The sequence below is a fragment of the Sceloporus occidentalis genome, unplaced genomic scaffold (assembly GCF_023333645.1).
Source record: "Sceloporus occidentalis isolate IW3139 unplaced genomic scaffold, rSceOcc1.0.p SCAF_13, whole genome shotgun sequence".
Taxonomy (NCBI): domain Eukaryota; kingdom Metazoa; phylum Chordata; class Lepidosauria; order Squamata; family Phrynosomatidae; genus Sceloporus; species Sceloporus occidentalis.
Window position 1 is genome coordinate 11,582,909 of NW_028316993.1, and position 20,850 is coordinate 11,603,758.

General features: G+C 45.4%; 2 protein-coding genes across 6 annotated transcripts in view; one reads left to right on the plus strand and one right to left on the minus strand.

Annotated features, from left to right (window-relative positions):
* THRAP3 (thyroid hormone receptor associated protein 3) overlaps positions 1 to 6,829 on the minus strand; it is a 30,249-nt gene extending 23,420 nt beyond the window's left edge. The window contains exons 1-2 of one of the 5 annotated variants that reach the window (XM_089479265.1): positions 6,566 to 6,829; positions 5,292 to 5,370 (exon numbers count right to left, since the gene is read on the minus strand). The gene's annotated coding sequence lies outside the window, so the exon portion shown is untranslated. Of the gene's footprint in view, positions 1 to 5,246; positions 5,371 to 6,340; positions 6,415 to 6,565 lie in introns of those variants that run through there. The other 4 variants (XM_089479267.1, XM_089479266.1, XM_089479264.1 and 1 more) reach the window with 4 other exon arrangements.
* Positions 6,830 to 7,387: 558 nt separating this feature from the next.
* LOC149304967 (protein L-Myc-like) lies at positions 7,388 to 20,607 on the plus strand. Its single transcript, XM_089479187.1, has 4 exons — positions 7,388 to 7,424; positions 8,608 to 8,668; positions 12,358 to 12,775; positions 17,992 to 20,607. The coding sequence occupies exons 2-4, from the start codon at positions 8,657 to 8,659 to the stop codon at positions 18,621 to 18,623; spliced, it is 1,062 nt and encodes a 353-aa protein (XP_089335313.1). The 5' UTR covers positions 7,388 to 7,424; positions 8,608 to 8,656; the 3' UTR covers positions 18,624 to 20,607.
* The last annotated feature ends 243 nt before the right edge of the window (positions 20,608 to 20,850 follow it).

Here is a 20,850-nt window from a genome sequence, read left to right on the forward strand (position 1 = left end):
TTGATTTACTAGATTATTAGGTGTAAGAAAAGCCCTTTTTCTGCATATACGTGTCCCTCAACACCCGTCTTACCAAGTTAGCTGGAGCCTAATTTTCTATTATGTCTCTAAAATCCTTTTCCCCCACAAAATGGTCACTCTGTGCAACAAAGGCAATTGTTTTCTGTATAATGTGCTTTCTTTTTGTCTGCAAAACAAATCGCCTGCATGCTATAGTGTAATGCTGTTACCTGTTTAACACAAATAGATTTCTGTTGTGACTTGAGCTCATGGGGCAAACCTGGGATTCTGCCGGCGAAAAATGATTTGCCTTCCTAAGACTGAGGCTGCAAGCCTCCTACAAGTTTAATTTTTAATCAGTCTGGGGGAAGGTTAGCCTGAGGAAGAAAAACACCTTTTGCTCAACCCAGCGAAGCCCAAAGGTCCCTCGCTAACAGACAGGGCAGGCAGCCAAGCGCTCCTCCTCCTCCTCTGTGTCAATCCACCTAGGCTTTAAAAACAAGAAGTCACCATCTGTTCCCTCTGGATCTCAAGGGATGTTTTAATTGCCTTGCACCTGAAAAGGGACCGTTTATCTCCTTGCCCTATCATCATCATCGCTGAGCAAGAATAACATCTAGCCCTAAGCTTATGGTTACATTCTATTTCTCCCCAGGAGACCTTTGTTGCTTTTGAGGTCGGTCCTGATTTTCTTAGAGATCACAAACATTTTGTGGGAAGGGGCTACCAGATTTTAAGCACTTTACTATGTAATACGGAAGGCATGCCTAGGGAGCAAGAACTGCACCTTTATTATAGTTGCAATTTATAAGAGGGGCAACCTCTTCGAGGGCTGATATTTTGTACAGCATAATTTCACCAAACTGCTATCCAAAGTGGGCCACTATCTATTTCAGACTATAATGTTCTGGGTTGTGCAGCAGAGACCTGTTTCTTTTGTAAGGCAGGGTAAGGAGTTGCATCTAATGGGTTGGTGGATGGATGGACTGAATCTACAACACACTCCCTTTCTCACATGAAAAAACGTGTTCCCTCTTACATCAAAATTTCGACATCCTATCTGCCAACATAACTACAGATATGTAGGTTGCAGCAGTGTAGTTATGGTGTTAAAATGGCTGTGGTCATAATGGCAGAGAGCACAAGAGGTTGTCTCTATGAAGACGCCCAGAAGGCAGCAGGGCAGCTTCTTCTGGCAACAAAACCAGCTTTCTCCTCTCTCCTCCTGCAGCTGCTGTACTCACTCCAAAAAGTGCATTAGACTGGGATAACAGAGGGGTCTAATGGTGTAAGTCACCAGAAGAATTCACAAGTCAGGTAGCTTCCAATTTCTGTCTATAAAGTTCTGCCTACAAACCACCAGATTGCAACCGTAAACAGTTCATTTCACACCGTCCGGGGACAAGCAAAAGCGTAGACTACCAGGCGTACGTAAAGAGCTTGAAAACCTAAGCGCTGTCACCAGATGGCAACCAAATATGAGCAAATAAATAGTAAGAGATGCGGCTTTACTCTGTATCATATGCTGAAGGAGAACACCTGAAATGACAGGTTCTGGAACTCACTGAATGCGAGGAAAGAGAGGAGAACGTACAAAACTTTCTCGGGGAAGGGGTAGCTTGAAATTTTACTCCCCAGGCAAGATTATATGAAGCAGCTTTTGAGGAAGCTGGTTGCAGCTGCCCCGGCGATCTGGCATCCCTTTTGATGTGGAACTACACTTCCGAGCAGCACCAGGCTAAATGAGGAGTTAAATCCATCTTCAGCTGTTCCCCAGGAATTTATTTCAGGCAGGGCAGCTAAGTATGAATCTCATCTCGGCTGTTATAGCTGCAGTCAGAAAGTTTCAACGATGTTCAAGAAACCTCACTTTAGAGATTGTTAGTTTAGCATCCCTACATGTGTTCACCAAGAACCAAACAAAAACCAGTCATTACACAAGTCCTGTCTTCAGGTAACTATACATTCTGGTTGGCCTAACTGAAACTTTGCACTACACTATTAAGGTGCATAAAGTACCGTGAAAACTCTACTAAAGTGAAAGCTGATACAAGGTCTGTTAGTATGCACACTTATCAAAACTATGTTGCTCTGTGTGATAGTGGTTTAATTGCCAAAGCTTTCTTTGGCAAAATCTAGAAGCACTTTTGTAGGTCCTAGATGTCTTCAGTGCCAGGTGTAGTGTGACAGAAACTCCACATCTGCCTCAAGTTCTTTGCATGTGTGTCTCCTCCAAATGACTGGGCTCCTCTCCCCTCTTTCTGCAAGAGGTCTCTTACTCTATCTATGCCACTTGGGGTCAATGATAATACTGTTTGACTAAAATGCCTTCAGATGAACCAGAGATTTGCTTTGGCTGTTGAGCTGAAAATAAAAAGTTCAGGGGCCAGGCTCTCACTTGGATAATGCAAGTGTCATTTGGGGAATAAGTTGAACTGACCGGGAAAAAAGGCCATTACAGTATATGAGAAACAGGCAACACAATCGACTACAGACCCACAATGGGACCAAGTCTCTGTTCCTATTCTTAGGCAAGCCTCATACAAGGCAACCATTTGCACCTTAGAGAAACAGAACACCTGCTCCTTCTGCTTTCAACCACAATGGAAAACAATTATGTCTGGGAAAGGCGAGAACCCATTCTGAGGAAAAACAACCTTAAGGTTTCTTGCACTTTCAGTAGCACCTATGAGACACTACAGTGGCAACCATCTTTAGCAAAGGGCTGGACCTTGTGTTCTGGCACCTGGCTAATTGTTAACAAGGTCAAAACGAACTCTTGCAACCGGTGCAATAATTCACTTACACAGTTGTGTTTGGACTCAGTCATTATTTTCTTAAGATTATATTAAAGACATTATTTTACAAAAAATAAACAGAGTTCGGTTTTTGCAAATGGCAGCACAAAACTCAGTAAGAAAGACAGAGTGATCCCGCTCGCATGTAGGAATGATTTGAACTTTTGGGAGATAACATCTATTAACTTCAGAAAGCAGAGAAGCGGAATGGTTTTATTTTGTACTGGAACAAAAAGGTAGTGTAAGCTTTTGCTGATTTAAGTTTACTTCCTCATGGTTATGCTACCCACTTCTTCCTTTCTCTCTGCTAGCTTCAAAGATACTACAAGATCCCTTTGCATACTGATCCAGGCTAATAAGGCTATGTCTTTAAAATAGTAATGATTGCTTTACATGCCGTATAATTAACTAGGGTCCAAAACACACTGCAGAAATAATCCAGTTTGAGACTGCTTTGACTGCCCTGGCTCAGTGCTAGGGAATCCTGGGAACTGTAGTTTATTGTGGCACCAGAGCTCTCTCTAACAGAGGCAGCTAAATGTCTCACAAAACTACAGTTCCCAGAATTCCCTAGCATTAAGCCAGGGCAGTTAAAGCCATCTGGATTATTTCTGCAGTGTGTTTTGGACCTAAGACTCTTCTTCCAAAAGCAATTTAACTATGAACATGTCATTCATGCCCACACAAACAGAAACCATTGCTTTGAAATTGCTTCCACTGGAACTCACTGGGAACTACTTAATACCAAGTGAGCCCATTGGCTCATCTAGATTACTTCTGCCCACTTTGCACCAATTAGCAATGGTTCTGCGGTTTCAGTCTGGAAGCTTTCCCAGACCTGTTTGGAAATGCCAGGGATTAACCAAACCTAGAACTTTCCGCATGGCAAAACATGCTTTCTAATACTGAGATGCCAACCTCTCCTTTATTAATTCGAGGTTGACATATATATATATATATATATATATATATTTAATGAGGGCACTGGAACTCTAGGACACTAATTTTAGCACCCTGGAAGAGCCATGTACTTAATTATATGGGTTTCCTAGATTCAGTCAGCTGCAAAACAGATGTCGATATTTTAGGTTTCGATTTAAGTAGCTCTGTATCAATTCCAGGCACTCAGGTTTCCTCTTGCACTGTGTTAATTTCTTCATGTTGCTAATTAATTGTATACAATGTATTTTCTGAAACTGGAAACATTTTCTGAAGACAAAAATAGTAGTAGAAAACTCTTTTAAAAAGCTTCAGCCCATGTCAACTCTCCTACTTGTTCCAACTTTGCATGGACAGCTCCAACTTTGTCCCCGAAACATCCCACAAACTGGACCAGTGGTTCCCAAACTTGGTCCTCCAGGTGTTTGGGACTTCAACACCCAGAAGCCTCAGCCAAGAATTCTGGGAGCTGAAGTCCAAAACATTTGGAGGACCAAAGTTTGGGAACTAGACCTTACAACACAGATGGGTACACATCTTGGGGCTCTCCAGATATTGTTGGACTGCAGTTCCCATCAACCTGCCAACACAACCAACAGGAGTCGCAGTCCCAAAACATCTGAAGGGCCACAAATGGCCTGCTCTTGCCTTACAACACTCTATCTACAGCATCTTCAAAGAAATGGGGGGGGGGGAACCCTCACTAATAGACCCCTATTTGCCCAGGAAATTTACCTCTCATTTGAACCCACTGCTCCATGTTCTAGTCTCTGGAGCAGCAGAAAACAAGCTTGCTCCATCCTCAATATGGCATCCCTTCAAGTATTTAAACAGTGCTATCATATCACTTCTTAACCTTCTCTTCTCCAGGCTAAACGTATCCAGCTCCCTGAGTCTCTCCTCATAGGGCTTCATGGTTTCCAGGCCCTTCACCATTTTGGTGGAATCTCTTTTTCTGTACCTTGCATCCATTGCTCTGGGTCCTATTCCCTGGAGCAGCAGAAAACAAGCTTGCTCCCTCCTCAATATGACACCCCTTCAAATATTTAAACAGGGCTAATTATATCACCTCTTAACCTTCTCTTCTCCAGCCTAAACACCCCCAGCTAGCTAAGTCTTTCCTCACAGGGAATGGGAATTTCCAGACCTGGAAGTTCCTCCTAATATTGGGGTGGAATCTCTTTTTCTGTAGTTTGAATCCATTGCTCTAGATCCTATTCTCTGGAGCAGCAGAAAACAAGCTTGCTCCCTCCTCAACATGACATCCCTCCAAATACTTAAACAGGGCTCTCATATCACCTCTTAACCCTCTCTTCTCCAGGCTAAACATCCCCAGCTCCCGAAGTCTCTTCTTGCAGGGATGGTTTCCAGACTCTTCACCATTTTAACTGTCCTCCTTACAGTTGCGCATATATGGCAGTATGACATTAAAGACATTAGATTTCTGAGAAAAGAAGTCTTTCTCTGCCAATGGCAGCCGGTGAAGAGCTGCAGTTAAAGCTTATTTGCCTTGGCAGGTCCAGGTCCTTCTGTCCACTGAACCGTGAAACTCACTGGGTGTCTCTGGAAGAGGCTCTCTTTTTCTCTCTCTGACCGAATGACCGATGCCACGTATCCTGCCGCCTTGAGCCAACTGGACAGAAAGCAGGACATAAATGCAAAGAAGGAGGCTTTGGCGCAACCCCATTCCCCCCCCCCCAAGTGAAAAAGCAGATCCAGTCCATGGCTTTCTTAACCAAAAATACACTCCTCCCTCCACATTTGGTGGGATTAGGGGCACAGGTGACCCCCGTGAATACGCAAAAACCACACATTTACAAAAAGACAATGTTTTTACGTTGCGAGATGTTGCAGCAGCTTTGAGACTAACTGAAAGAAAGCCTACTTCCTCAGATATTGATACTACAGACTAACGGCTATATCTTTGAATTCTATGCTTTTACTTGAGAGGACACCTCTCTAGGAATCTCTAGGTCCTTCAGGGCAACTCTATGGTCAACATCTGCCAGAAATTGACCATAGAGTTGCACTGGAGGGGCTACAAATGCCTAGTGGAAAGTCCTCTCTAGGAATCTCTAGGTCCTCCAGTGCAACTCTGTGGTCAACATCTGCCAGACACTGACCATAGACTTGCACCAGAGGAGCTACAAATGCCTAGTAGAAAGTCCTCTCTAGGAATCTCTAGGTCCTCCAGTGCAACTCTGTGGTCAACAACTGCCAGACATTGACCATAGAGTTGCACCAGAGGAGCTACAAATGCCTAGTAGAAAGTCCTCTCTAGGAATCTCTAGGTCCTCCAGGGCAACTCTGTGGTCAACAACTGCCAGACATTGACCATAGAGTCACACTGGAGGAGCTACAAATGCCTAGTAGAAAGTCCTCTCTAGGTCCTCCAGTGCAACTCTATGGTTAAAGTTGATCATAGAGTTGCGCTGGAAGACCTAGATATTCCTAGAGAGGAACGTATTAATCAAATCTGTTATTAATTAAAGCCACAAATATGGAGGGATGAGTACAGTTTGGGTAGAAAAACCCAGTCTGACGTCGTTTTGGCCCCATTCTACGGAGAACCCTGGGATTTGGACCCCAAAGGCCAAGCCAACCTGGGAGCCTCTCAAGGTTGCGGGACTGCAACTCCCATCGTCCGCAGCTGAGATGGGAGTTGTAGTCCGACCCCAGGAGGCTTATTTTGGGGGATGCCGCCCCCTTTTCCTCTCCTCAGAGGCCTCCTCACAGCGGCCTTCATTCCCTCAGGCCTCCTTTGCTCTGCCTCCTGAGGTAAAAAATGGCGATTCGCGCGGGGAACCGGCCTCCGCTGCCTCACTTACCGCCCAGCCGCCGCCTCACCGTCCGCCTCCGTAGCGGCGAAGTGGCCCAGGCCCTCCTCTGCGCGCGTTCCTACCAAGGCCTCTCACCGAGCGAGCCTGGTGGGAATTGTAGTTCTTACGACGCCACGTTCCCATTGGCCGCCTCGGACAACGTCCGGATAGAGAACCACAACTCCCAGCATGCCTTTCTGCTACTCACTCGCGCGCCTCGCAGAACCTCAAGGCCTCAACCCCTTTTTTCTAAGCGATTCTCCTTAGCTTCTCCGTCCGCCATTTTCTTGTTCTTTCCCTGAGCCTGATGGGAAATGGAGTCTTTGCCTCAACACGGTTCCATTGGTTCTTATGGAGGCTTCTGGGGCCCATGGACTACAACTCCCAGATTTAAAGCGTTTGAGTGAAAGTTCTCCAAGGAGGGGAGCGTGTGTTTTGTCTCCTCATAGAAAATGGCTTCTTTAGTGATTTAAAAAATACGTGTGAGAAGGAAAATAAAGGCAAAGGAGTGGCAAAAATAACACAGTCAGAATCATTTAAAAATGGTCAAAATACACATTTTTAAGAACAAAAAACAGTATTAAAAGCATTTATTTATCACCTTTTTTGGGGCAACAACCAAAAAATAAACCCTTTCCCTAAAAACAGATTTTGAAAAGTGGAAAAAAACACACACTAAAAACGTATTTTAATCCAGTTTTAAGGCCTCAAGAAAGGGTGCCTCTTTGTAGAAATAATCCTGTTTCACACCACTTTTAAGTAATAAATAAATAATAACATTTTTATTTATATCAAAGATAATTGATAAGACCTTCAGCCTTCTCACAAAACTACAAATCCCAGGATTCCATAGGATGGAGTCTATGAGGTATTTAACCTTTTCTGTGTGAGAGGGCTCTGGTGCCACAATAAACTACAATTCCCAGAATCCCCTAGCACTGAGCCAGGGCAGTTAATAATAACTGGGTTATTTCCTCAGTGTGTTTCGGACCATGGTTATATGTAAGTAACTACATTGTGGTAATACTACAAAACACAATTGTGTATTATGCTTTGTGTTTTGTAGTATTACCACAATGTAGGAACATACTTATATAATTGCGGTAATACTACAAAACACAGTTGTGTGTTTTGTATTTTGTAGTATTACTTCAATGTTGGACCATAGTTATATGTAAGTAGCTACATTGCGGCAATACTACTACAAAACAGAATTGTGTATTTTGTGTTTTATGTTTTGTGTCCGAAACACACTGAGGAAATAATCCGGTTTGAGACCGCTTTAACTGCACTAGCTCAATGCTGGAGGATTCTGGGAACTGTAGTTCCGGCGGACATTTAGCCTTCTCTGTCAGAGAACTACAATTCCCAGGATTCCCTAGCACTGAGCCGGGGCAGTTAAAGCGGTCTCAGAATGGACAATTACTGCAATGTTTGGACCAAGGTGGACTTTGGTTGGAAATTCAGCTCTGCTGTTTGGGGACTTGGAGGGAAAGCTGCCCCAAACAATATTGGAGTGGCATCAATGTCAAGGAAAAACTCCCAAAATTTATTAGAAAAGGAGCAGAATTTGGGAATTGTGACTTTCTTTTATTCTAAACCCCTCTTTTGTATTGCCTGTAACTGCAAAATGGCTCTTCTTTGCTAATCTCTTTGTTGAAGTTTTATATCATTTGTTTATGTCTTTATTTCTGTCCCCCTCCCCCCCCCCCCCCCAGTTACTCTGGAGTTTATCACACGGGAGGAATTTCTCTTAATTTCGAATGAAAAGAAAGTGGGGCCAGAACGCATCCATGTGAATTCGCTAGTTCAGCGAATTTATGTGAATTCAAATTGCGTTCAAACTGACTTCCCATTGCCCAAAAATAGCTTGCCGTTGCCCGAAATTGCGTGTGGTAGTCTATCATGCAATAACATGAAACCCCATGATTGCATTCAGATTGCCATTGGATTATACTTCCAATTTCCCTTGTCTGATAAACTCCTATATTAAAAAAAAACCTTCTATTAATATATGTCCTCTCTGTCTGTTGATTTCCATTATATTTTAGGTGCCGATGATTCTCATTGCTTCCATTGGAAACCAAACACTGACATCTTATGGCAGGAAAGGTACAGTACATTTTCCCCACTGGACCCATTATACAGCTCTTATTTGTACAATGACTGTATTGATTTCTGTTCTGTACTTGTAATTACTGCTTTTGGCCTGATTTCTTTGTCTCAGTATTAGTAAGAGATTTGGTTGCTGCTGATTGCAAGATGTTGTTGTTGTTGTTGTCGTCATGTGCCTTCAAGTAATTTCCAACGTACGTCAGTCCTGTCTCAGGGTTGTTTTTTTTTTTTTTTTTGACAAGTTGCTTCATAGGTAGAGTTGTCATTGCCATCCTCTGAGGCTGAGAGAGTGTGACTTTTCTAAGGTCACCCAGTGGGCTTTTATGCTTGATCAGGGATTCAAACCCTGGTCTCCAGAGTCAGAGTCCAATGCTCAAACCACCACACCACACATAGGACAGGATCATGTTGCTTCGTTTCAACTAGAGGCGACCCATTGAATCGACTATCGATTAGTGAATCAAAACATAGGTATAGTGGATGGACTGAATGGATCTACTCCAGTCAGGACCAACAGCAGGGTTTAGGCTTTTGTGTTTTGTAATAGACTTTATCTGCCAGAGATAAATAAAAGTGAAACCACCACAGACAGGTCTGGATCACTTCTAGGGGGGGGGGGGGGGGGGTTCCAGTCCATCCTTGGTGCCAAGAAAATACTAGCTGTCACTTGTAGGGTTGCCAAGCTGAAGAAGGGAAAGGGCTCCTGTACCTTTAGAAGTTACCAAATCCTTAATCAGGAGAGGTCCTTTCAATTACCATTAGCTGAGACTATATGACAATATCTCCTCTCCTCCCTCATCCCCCAAATCCCCTTTTTGGCTGAAGTAGCCCCCACACACATGGGTATTTAGCGGCCAGTGAAAAGTGTTGAATTTGTTTTTATTCCGAGGGTCCCAGGAGACTCCAAATGATTCCAACAGAGCATTTGGGAGCCAAAAGCAATTTTATTTTAACTGGAAAACCAAATGTAACTCCTAGGGACCACGCTTGTATTGTCGCTGGAACTTGGTGGTACATTTTCCAGGATCCACTTCCCATTAAAGCTACCTATCCCCATTCAGTTTGGCAACTCTAATCCTTTGTGCTTGTTTTCTGCTGCTTCAGAGAATAGGACAGGGAGCAGTGGATGCAAACTGCAGGAAAAGAGAGTCCAGCTAAACATTAGGAAGAACATCTGGATGGTAAGAGGTGTTCCCTTGGAGGGTTCCTTCTCTGGATGCTCTGTCACAAGGAGAGCTTGGATGGTGTCTTCTTGCATGGGAAAATGAGGTTGGATTTTTGGGGTCTCTTCCAACTCTAGGGTTCTGTGAAGACAACTTTGGCACCAACCAGGTCTCCAAGAGGAAGGCTCTGCACATCCAGGTTGCCTTTGGATAGGATTGCCTTTGTGGAAAGGGAGGTTATGGGAGTATGTAGGCTCAAGCAGCAGCAGGTGGTTATTTGGATACGTGAGAAGATTTTGGAAGGCAAGGAATGAACCTTGGAGCATTAGGGTCCTTTGGAGGACAGCTGTGGAATTAATGGTGGTGAGATTTTAGAAAACAAGTGTGACTTTGGGGTCCTTCCTCTTGGGTTTCAGTGCTTTCAAGGTGTAAATGTTCCCAATGTACTGCCGCAAAGATACCAGAGGAGGGTGGTGTTGAACAGGGAGAAGCAACCTTGGTTTCTTGTTCCCCAAACTTCTTAATTTGCACCCCAGGAAGAGGTGAGAGGTCAGGGTGATCGGATAGGTCCACGCCCTACATTTCAGCCTTCTGTCCTGGAGGAATCCCAAAACGTCCTCCATTCTGAGCATGAATTGATACGTCGGCCCTTAATATGCATGGATTCTCTATTCACAACAGATTCAAGTATCCACAGCTTGAATATATCAAATATATATATATATATATATATATATATATATATACAAATACCTAAAAGCAAACCTTGATTTTGATGTTTTAATATAAGGGATGCCATTTTACTACCCCAATGGGACTTGAGCATCCATGGATTTTGGTATCCACAGGGTTTCCTGGAGCCATACCCCAACAGATGCCAAGGACCCACTGTAGTAATAATGATAATAATAATAATATCGCACTGTATTTAATGGGACATGAACATCATTAGATTTTGGTATCCATGGGAGTCCTGGAACCAAACCCCGGCAAATACCAAGGGACCACTGTAGTAGTAGTAGTAATAATAATAATAATAATGCACTGTATTTAATGGGACATGAGTATCCATGGACTTTGGTACCCACAGAGGGTCCTGGAACCCTCTTTAGCTTTTATTTCACAACGTCCCACATTCTTCTTGAACGTCCTACATTTTGCAGTGCCTTAGTCCTCCTTTGTGGTTAAGACACCTGGTCGTCCTGGGTGAGGTTTCGAATCCAAGGCTCACACTGTTCTATTCCAGGGGCAGGTGGTGGCACCCGTGTCCGCTCCGGGCTTTAGTCCAGACTTTGAAGGAGCGATGGAAGATGCTCCATCCACTGATCAATGCCCAACCTCCATCCAATAGGAGCCCAGAAGCTGCTCTTCTATGGGGAGACTGACCCTTGGAAGCCCATCTAGCCCAGTATGGTCAGGCAGGACTCTTTCCCAGGGACTTATGCACAGGAATAAAGACCTTCTCTGTCTCACAAAACTACAAATCCTAAGTACTCATAGCACTGAGCTATCATGGCAATTAAAAGCGGTGTCAAACTGCATTAACTCTGCAGTGTAGACGCTGCCCTCTTACTCCAGTTTCTTGCCTCTGTAAGAAGCAATGGGGGAAAAGGGTGCAGAGCTGGCCCCGCCCCGTTTGCAAATCTCGAGCTCCTGGTTGGCTGGGCCGAGGAAGGGGGCGTGTTCCAGGCCGCTATAAAAGGAGCGGCGGACAATGCAGCACATTAGTCTTGGGTTTAGGAAACGGCAGGGTGCACATGCGCAGTAGGCGCTAGAAGGGGATCTGCAGCAAGATTTTTTGCAATTGCAAAGCGAACTTTGGGATTGGGATTGCTGTTTAATCCGGGTTTAGGATGAGGGGCAGAGACCCGGAGCTTTCTGCAGATTGCACCCTCAGCCACCCGGGGGCGTCTTTCTCTGCTACTGCCTCCTTGCAGCAGGATTCTAGGGTCAATCCAGCATTAATTGAGGTTTGATGCAGGTTTAGTCCAAGCTTCATCAGAGGCTGGTCCAGGGTTAGTCTGAGATTGATGTAGGGTTGGTGTGGGGTTAGGCTGGGGTTGACCTAATGCCTTTCTCTGTCCCTGCCCCCTTGCAGTAAGATTCTGGGGTTAGTCCAGGGTTTCTTGGGGGTTGATTTTGGGTTAGACCAGGGTTGATCTGAAGTGAGTCAGGGGTTGGTGCAGGGGTTGATGTGGGGTGTGTCTGGGGTCAATCCAGGGTTGATGTGAGGTTAGTCCATGATTGACCCAGAGTTAGTTCAGGTTTGATCTGGGGTTGTTGTAGGGGTTGCTGTGGTGTTAGTCCTGGGTCAATCTAGGGTTGGTGTGGGGTTAGTCCTGGGTTACTTGGGGGTTGATGTGTGGCTGGTCTGGGATTGACACAGGGTTAGTCCAAGGTTGATCTGAGGTTAGTCTGGGGTTGGTGCAGGGGTTGATGTGGGGTTAGTTCAGGGTTATTCTGGGGTTAGGATATAAGGGTCTCTGTGGAGACAGCCTTTGAGTTTTGGGGGTCCCCATAAAGGCAGCCATGGAGCTGGATGTCCGCTGCTTCGAGGAGGACTCTGAGGGGGACCTGGACTTCCGACTCTGCCCCTGGGAAGACGGTGGCCGCGACGTCTGGCACAAGTTTGAGCTTCTGCTGCCCAGCCCACCTGCCTCACCTCTGATGGACCCTGGAGGACAAGAGGAGGAGGAGGAAGAGGGGTCCAAGTGGGGTAACCTCAGCGCTTTTGTCCTCCGCGACTGCATGTGGAGCGCCGGCAAGGGCCTCTCTGCCCCAACCAGCATGCCCAGCAGTGCCACTGCCCCCCACGAGCCTGGCCTAGGGGGGCTCTGCGTGGCCCCCGCAGCCGTCTTCGCCTGGCCATCTGCAGAAAGAGGGGGTACCACGGAAGGGAAGCCCCTGGCCTCATCTGGCTCCGAGAGCCAAAGCGACTCTGGTAAGTTGGCAACCCCTTTGCAAAAAAAAGAAGTACAGTACTGTTTGGCATTGCAGAATTAATGCAGATTGTTACTGCTCAGACAGCCATGGCTCCATCCTGTGGGATTCTGGGGTTTCTTGTGGCCCCAGAACTCTCTGACACAGAAGGCTAAATATCTCATTGTGTTGATTCTATTATAGGGTTTTCTTGGCAAGATTTGTTCAGAGGATGCTTTGCCATTGCCATCCTCTGAGGTTGAGAGAGTGTGACTTGCCCAAAGGCTCCTACTGGGTTTCCATTGCCGAACTGGGAATCGGACCCTGGCTTCTAGAGTCGTAATGCAGTGCTCAGGGTTGGCTTTCACAAAACTAACTCACAATATCTACACTAAACTACAAATCTCAGAATTCCCTAGCATTGAGCCAGGGCAGTCAAAGTGGTACCAGACTGCATTAATTCTGCAGTGCAGGTGAGACCTTAGCTGCATCTCCCTAAGCAAGGTTTGACCTGGTTAATATTGGGATGGGTGACCACCTGGGAAGAATGGCCAGGAAGGGCAAGTAAGGGATCCTGCCTGCATTAAAACACTTTGCATGCATACGCTGCCGGTCAGTGTTGGCAATACAAGCCAGTTTTCTTTATTCCACTTAAAAAGCCCTGCCTACAGTTGCCAGTCAGAGTGGTCAGTATGAGGCCAAGTGGACCAGGGAGGTCCTATGCAGAAGAAGGCCCTGGGTTTAATCCTTGGCATCTCCCAAATTGCTAGAAAGTAATTCTGGACAATGGCTGCTGCCAGTCAGAGTTAGGAGCATTGGGCTATATTGACCCCCCAGAATCATAATAAATAAGAGCAGCTTCCTGGAAATTATATGTGTCTGATTTTTGGAAGCTTAGATGGGGGTCAGCCCTGTTAGTACTTGAAGAGGAGTGAATGCTAGGATTCTCCAAGGAGGAATCGGAGCTTGGAAAAATTGCCTTTTGGGCTACAATTCCCAGATCCTCACAGCCCCCTTGGGCATTTTCTTTACTACAAAAAAGTAAAAACTTCCCTAGTTCTGGAAGGAACCCTGCTGGAAACACACATCTGCTGCTGCCAGTCAGTGTTGGTGACACTGGTCTGATGGAAACCTCCCTCCCCAATAGGTTTGGATCAGTATAAGGACAACTTTTCTCTTATGATCCTCCTGGAAAGGACCCCTGCTTCCAAAACTCCTCCACCTCTTCAGTGTTTTTGCTTTGCAAGGAGGTTTGCACAAGGGAGCAGCAGCAGGTCCACTTTCAGGAGGAAGTGGCCATTTCTGCTTTCCCTCACAACTCTCCTCCAACTTTCCAGGCTTGTGGTGCCTGCTGCTGGGTCTTTGCATAACCCTCAGAGCCCAACCCAGTTTGGCTTCCTCCTCCTCCCAGTTTACCACTGTCCAGCCTGGCCCATCAGCAAACAGGGCTTGGCACACCACCAAACACCCCCTTCCAAATATATTTATATATGTCTTTAAGAAGAGGAGCAGAAGAGTTGCAAAACTCTTTCCTCCTCCTCCTCTTCTTCCTCCCTGCTTTATGGTGTCTGTGTTTGTGTATAGACCCAGACAGATCCTATCCTAGAACTGTTGTGTTTTGGCAACTCCAAAGTTTCCTGCTTCCTTCTATGAATACAATTCCAGGAAGCCAGGAGCAGCCGGCAAAGCCAGCCTTGCAAATGGCCACCACCTCCTCTTAAGCCTCTCCTGTCTGGAAGCAACCAGACAAAGGCAATAAATGAGGGTTTAACCTGGAATCTTCTTTAGGGCATCCTAATACCTTGCTTGTCTCCTTTTCCTCCACTGTTTTTAATGGCGTCTCAAAGACATTTCTGGGTCCACGGAAATGCCACCACCTGCAAATCTCAAAAGCGTAGCCGGATTCCTTTCATGTCCTTTTGATGTTTCAGAAGTTTATTTTAAAATCCATCTCTTTTGGCAGTTGCCTCTCTTGGGTAACACCATCGTCTCTTTATTGGATTTGAATGATTACTGGCTTCAGACTGGAATTACCTGCCATGGGAGGAGATCTTCCTAGAAGCCTTGTTTTCAGGTGGGAATGTCTGCCCAACCTGAATGTGGGAGAATGAAATGGTGAAAAGGGTGCAAAGTGGGGAAGGAAATTGCAGGGATTAAACCCGACTTCGGTTTGGATGTTTTGGGAGGAGAGTTATCCTTTGAAATCCAGGCCTCTTCCCAATATATCCAGGAAGAAAATATATCCAGGTGTAGCTGTGTTGGCCATGCAGCAAAGTACAAAAACATCCAGAATACATAAAACAGGGATGCCTTTATTGCAGTGGTTCCCAAATTCTGGCCTTGTAGGTGTTCTGGACTTCAGTTCCCAGAATCCCAGACCATTGTCCAAGATGACTGTGGCTTCTGGGAGCTACTACTACTACTAGTAGTAGTAGTAGTAGTAATTCTTGTCTATAATGCCCTTTTCCCCAAAGGGCAGTACATTAGAACATATCAAAATGAACTGAAATCCAAAACACTTGGAGGACCAGAGTTTGGGAATCACTGCTTTATTGGGACAACTAAAATGCACAAAATCCATGTGCATTTTGGAAAATACACCCTTCAAAAGCTTGCAACATGTATTTTGTGCCTTTTGGCTGGCCCAACAAATGTATCACTTGTTTTATGGATTTTGGATATTTTTGTAGATAGAAGAAAGAGAGAAAGAGGCAGGTCCCTGAGGAGGTTTAATCTCAATTAACAAAGTTGGCAGGGAGCGTGCTTGCTTTTAATCCCAGGCTGACTCAGTGACCTGGACTTTACCTCCTTCCATTGCTGGCCAGGATCCTTCCCAGCCCAACTGGGTCCTTTTCAGTCACAGACTTTGGATCGGGGACAAAAAGCGACAGATGCAAACGTAGACAGGACAGGGGAAACCCATGAGTGATGAGGACAGAAGCCAATGAGAGAGCGGTCAGTAGCATCCCAAGCCCTCCTTTTGGCCAGCCACCAGCCTCCTTGGGGCCAGGCAGTCATTCCTTCCATTCATTCATTTGTTCACGCCGCTCATTTTTTAAACACAAGACGTCTGGAAGGAGAATGCACCATTGTACCATATTATATACCCTAAAATGATAAGGAATAGGAGCATAAAATGCTGGATCCAGGCATTGGCCATTACACCAGCCGCTGTGTCTTGGAAGCCATTCCAGCGGGGCAACTCCACCATCCACCCTTTGCTTCTCTTTCTTGCAAAGATCTGGTAGGCAACCTGCCCTCTTTTAAGCCTGCCTTTCTTAGCTGAATTAAGAAACCGCTCCCATCATCCACAGTGGGACCTTCCTTCCACATCAGTGCAGTAACTTTATTGTCCGCTGCCCTGAGATTGTATGATGTCAGGTGATAGATATAATATTTGGATTGATAAGGCAGAGCAAGTCTTCTTTGGGAAGGCTTCTGTTTCTGTTGCATGCATTTTACAAAACATTTTTGGCAAGTTTCTTCAGAGGGGTTTTGCCCTTGCCATCCTCTGATGCTGAAAGAGAGTGACCCTGGTGGGTTTTTATGGCAGAACAGGAGAAAAACAATAAAAATAAAATTACTTTTAAAAATCTGAATGCTTTTTTGTTTTTGCATGTGGAAAACAAATGAAGGGATGGTGTGCATCCTTGGTTGTTGAAGCCCTTCATTCTGCCTTCTCTTGTAATAACTTTCCAGCTTTTCTTTCTAAACCCACTGTGTTTGTCTGAAGGATGAAAGCCCTATGAGTGACGTCCTTTGAGACTCATTCAAGCCATCTGTGCAAAGGCCTTTAAATCACCCCCTGCTCTGCCTCCTTTTTATTATGTAGAAGGTGCTGAGCTGCTGCTCCCTTTCTCTCTCAGTCCCTCTTTCTCTGCCAAATGGGGCAGGATGGAGGTGGAGATGGGGGTCCAGAGAAGCTGGAAAGGGTTTTGCTGCTTGCAAAAAGAAGAAAAAACGTGGGGAATCCCTGAAGCACAAAGCTGGAGGAACAAAGACCTATTCTCTCCTTTCATTTGCAATTCTAGTAGGGCATGAAAGAGTCCAGCCGGCTGCTAGGGGCCTCAGTCTTTTTGTTGTCCTTGTTATTGTTTGTGAGGTGTGTAGGAATGTCACACTCCTTGGTGGTTGCTTTTGGGAAACACACACACACACAGTTTTTGCTTTCACACTGCATGATTATAGCATCTTGATACCACTTTAAGCCCCCTGTGATTTGTAGTTTTGGGAGACACATGGGATCCCTTAAACTATAAGAGCAGAGCTCACTGTCGAAGATTTCTAAACACTTTGCAAAACTACAAGCCCTGGGATTTTATAGGATTGCACCATGGCACTTAAAGTGTTATCAAACTGCACAAAGAATAACCCCAAACTCTTGCAAAGCTTCCATATTGCTAATACAATCACATTGACCTTTAATTTTTTCCCCTCTGCTTTGTTGTTGAGGATAGTGCTATAATAATTGGCTCCAACTTGCCCAGTAGGAATCTAATTTTCAAAACAACCGGTTATATATCTGCATTTTCTTATTAACAATATTGAACATGACATTGTTTACAAGACAGTGTTAAAAAGCCAAGGCCTTTCACAAGCAATTTTGTCTTAGCTTCAGCTTTCCAAGATAAAGAACATCTTATTTACCAAAGAGCAGACAGGGCTTGATAAAGGCATGTGAGTCAAAACATCATGTTAACATGCCCATATGAAAGGATTTTGGTTCTGTTTGTGACTCTGAAAAGAGTGGCATGATTTCAAAAAGCAAAACAGTTTATACCGGGCAGATTTCTCTATAAAACAGGGATGGGAAATCACAGTGAGTCCACAGTTCCAATTTCTGTCCTGGGAGGAGGGAATATTAATATATTTCCTGACTTTAGTTTGTGTGTATCTGTTTGCTACCCCCAAAGACATAGGAGCGTGGCCACCATTGAGGGCATCTCATTAGCCACAATGAACAGAAAGCTTGGCGGGACTTCTCTGGGTCCAGCCAGATTCCTCTTTATATGGGCATCCCCTTCCCATGTGTACTTCAGTCACTTTATTTATATTCTGCTTCTTCCCCACCTCCCCAAAAAGGAACCTTTCACATTATCTGGCGACAGCTCAGTGATTCATAGATTTCTTGGATGGACTCCAAATCACTATTGGTGCAAAACTCTGGTCAGTAACATTTGATCAACTGTGAAATTGAGATACAAAAAGGACAACTGTGTTCTCTTGGTTTGTTTGCAGAGGGAGAAGAAATTGATGTGGTGACTGTGGAGAAACGGCAGTCGCTGAGCATGAGGAAGCCAGTCACCATCACAGTCCGGGCAGACCCCTGGGACCCCTGCATGAAGCACTTCCACATTGCCATCCACCAGCAGCAACACAATTACGCCGCCCGGTCCCCTCCTGATGTTTCCTCTCGGGAAGTTGCCTCGGAGAAAAGCACCCAAGAAGAGGAGGAGGAGGAAGAAGAAGAGGAGGAAGATGAAGAGGACGATGATGCCAACCCTAGAGATGATGGGGGCTCACGGTGCCTGGGTCAAGTGGCAGAGAGCTCCTCTCTCAACTCTTTCCTCCTGAAACCCGGGAACGCTCCCAGCTCGGACGGTGAGGACCTTTCCAAGCGGAGGAACCACAACTACTTGGAGCGCAAGCGACGCAATGACCTCCGCTCCCGTTTCCTGGCCTTGAGGGACCAGGTGCCGGGCCTGGCCACCTGCCCCAAGACCCCCAAAGTGGTGGTCCTCAGCAAAGCCTCAGAGTACCTGCAGTCCCTGCTGAAGGCCGAGCAGGAGATGGTGGCTGAGAAGGCGCTGCTGAAGCGGCACCAGCGCCAGCTCCTGAAACAGATCTCCCATCTCAAGGGGGTCCGCTGAACCGCCGGGGAATCCAAGGACTCCTCTCTGCCCTGATCTGCACTTTCGATGTTTGTTTGCAGGACCTTGAAAGGACTCCACATCCCAAAATGTGCTCCACCTGGTGCACCCATGTGGCATGTCCCCGCTTTTCTATTTTCCTACCTGCAACTCCTAATTTCATTTGTTTTGATAAGGAAGGGTAGGGGATGAAATGAGACCAAAGGCCCATGTGTAACCACCAAACCCCAATCTGCAGCCCCAATCCCTTCTTCAAATATTTTTCTGGGCAATTTTGAAGCAATTTCCCATCCAAACCTCATCCTAAATACACCAATACTGCAAGTGGGGTAACTCCTTTGTATTTGGCAACTAGCCACCAGTGTTGACGGGAAGCGACGTGGTGCCACTTTCAGGGTGCTGCAATGTGCAGGTGTGGTTCAAAGGGAAATGTGGGGGTGACAGTTGGCACCCTCCAACCCTTGCAATGTTGCTTACCCCAAATATAACTGTCGTTGCTGGAAGTCTCTCTTCCAGCCTAGGCATTGCTGTGGGTTTCAGAAGAAGGGTTCAGGAATGATTTCTGTTCTCTGTTCAGGTTGGGGGCAACACAGGCTGCAACACAGGAATCCAAGGAATTTGCAGTTTAGGAAGGGCTATTTGGAGTTCTCATTCTGAGCTTCTCCAGGGCTTCGCCTGACTACAAATCCCATAAATTGATAGGCTACAAAGTGTAGCCTATAATTGTGTAGCATGAATTAGACTTGTGTCTTCAAGTGAGCAAGGAGACCTCCCTTGTAGGGTGTGGTATCTCACAACACAGGCAGGCTCCTGATAAAGGGCCCCAGATTCACTGCCTTCAAAGCAATGCCTCCAGATGTTTTTGTTGGATTGCAACTCCCATCAGTCATCACGCATTGTGACTGCTGGAACTTGGGAGTCCAACAATAGCTGGAGGGGGCCGACACAATTCCCTCTCCTGATTTAAGGCCTTGTTGTTTTTCAGGCTCTATACCAACATGTTGCTCACCTGCGTAGCTCTGCAGTCAGCATAGCCATTTGTGAGGATTGCTGGGAGCTGTAGTCCAACGCAGTGGTGACCAATAGTTCCCATGTCAGTTGGGGCGGTGAATCCACACCAGGCTTTGGATAGGCTTAAAGGAGCCGTCTGTGGTGTTGACCCAAAGCAGACTCTCATACATCCCTTCATGGAAGCCAATAGGTGCCAGAGGATATACCCTTATGGCTGAGATGATATTTTTCATGCTCCCTGCTCATGAAAAAAATGCCCAGTCCACCAGGTATAGGTTCCTTTCAAGAGGGCAAGTGGTGAAGAAAATGGAGATGTGTGTCTTGGGTTCTAAATCTGCCCCCTTCCCTTTCCTCTCATGGCCAGTCATGGTCTGCCTTTAAAATAAAACCGTCCCCTCTCTCCAAATATTCCTTCACTGAGAATGCACTGAGATCACCTTGGATTTGATTTTTACCTCATTCTTATTTTATCCACTTCAAAGACAACACAAGTTCCTTATCTTGGGGTTTATATATTGTTTTTGTATCTCTTGGAATCCGTTGTTATGACTGTCTTGATTCTTTATGCTGGGTGTCTTTTTTAAATATATATACATGCAGAGACTGTATTTTTATACTTTTTTAAGGCATTGTTTTGTAAAAAGGAGGGGGGGGAATCCCTTTCGCTGCCTAAGTTCTTTCTGTTTGTATATTTTAAAACCACTTCTAAGTGAGGGGATGAGTCACAATAAACTCCAGCAGGCAAACAACTGGTTCTGGCCAACTGGGAGGACTGGAAACTCTCCTCTTAGGAGATTTAGGAACTGGAGCCAACTTCCAGCGATGGGAATAATATACGTTTGAAGGGGAAGCCTCTCTTTCTTTGCAAGTATGGGGAATCTTCCTAAAAATGTGTCTAAATAGGGTCTTTCTCTCCTTGTTCTAGCTCTGTGGTTCTCGCCTGAAAATGAGACTTTAAAAAATGAGAAACTGGTCACGCAAAGAATGACTTTTTGGTGTTTCTTTTCATTAAAAATCCAAAACTGGTCACGCAATGAATGACTTTTCTGTCTTTCTTTCAATTAAAAACGAGAAACTGTTTGCGCAAAGAGCTACTTTGCAGTGTTTCCTTCCAAACTTGTTTCTCAAAACGCATCCTCCAAAATCCTCCAAGCTTTTCTCCTGACTCAGGCAGGAGGAGTTATTTTGCAATTTCAGGGTTGTGTGTCTCTATTTG

Coding starts and splice junctions, on each gene's coding strand:
- LOC149304967 (XM_089479187.1), top strand. Junction 12,776..17,991: donor CGAGAGCCAAAGCGACTCTG/GTAAGTTGGCAA, acceptor GTTTGTTTGCAG/AGGGAGAAGAAATTGATGTG.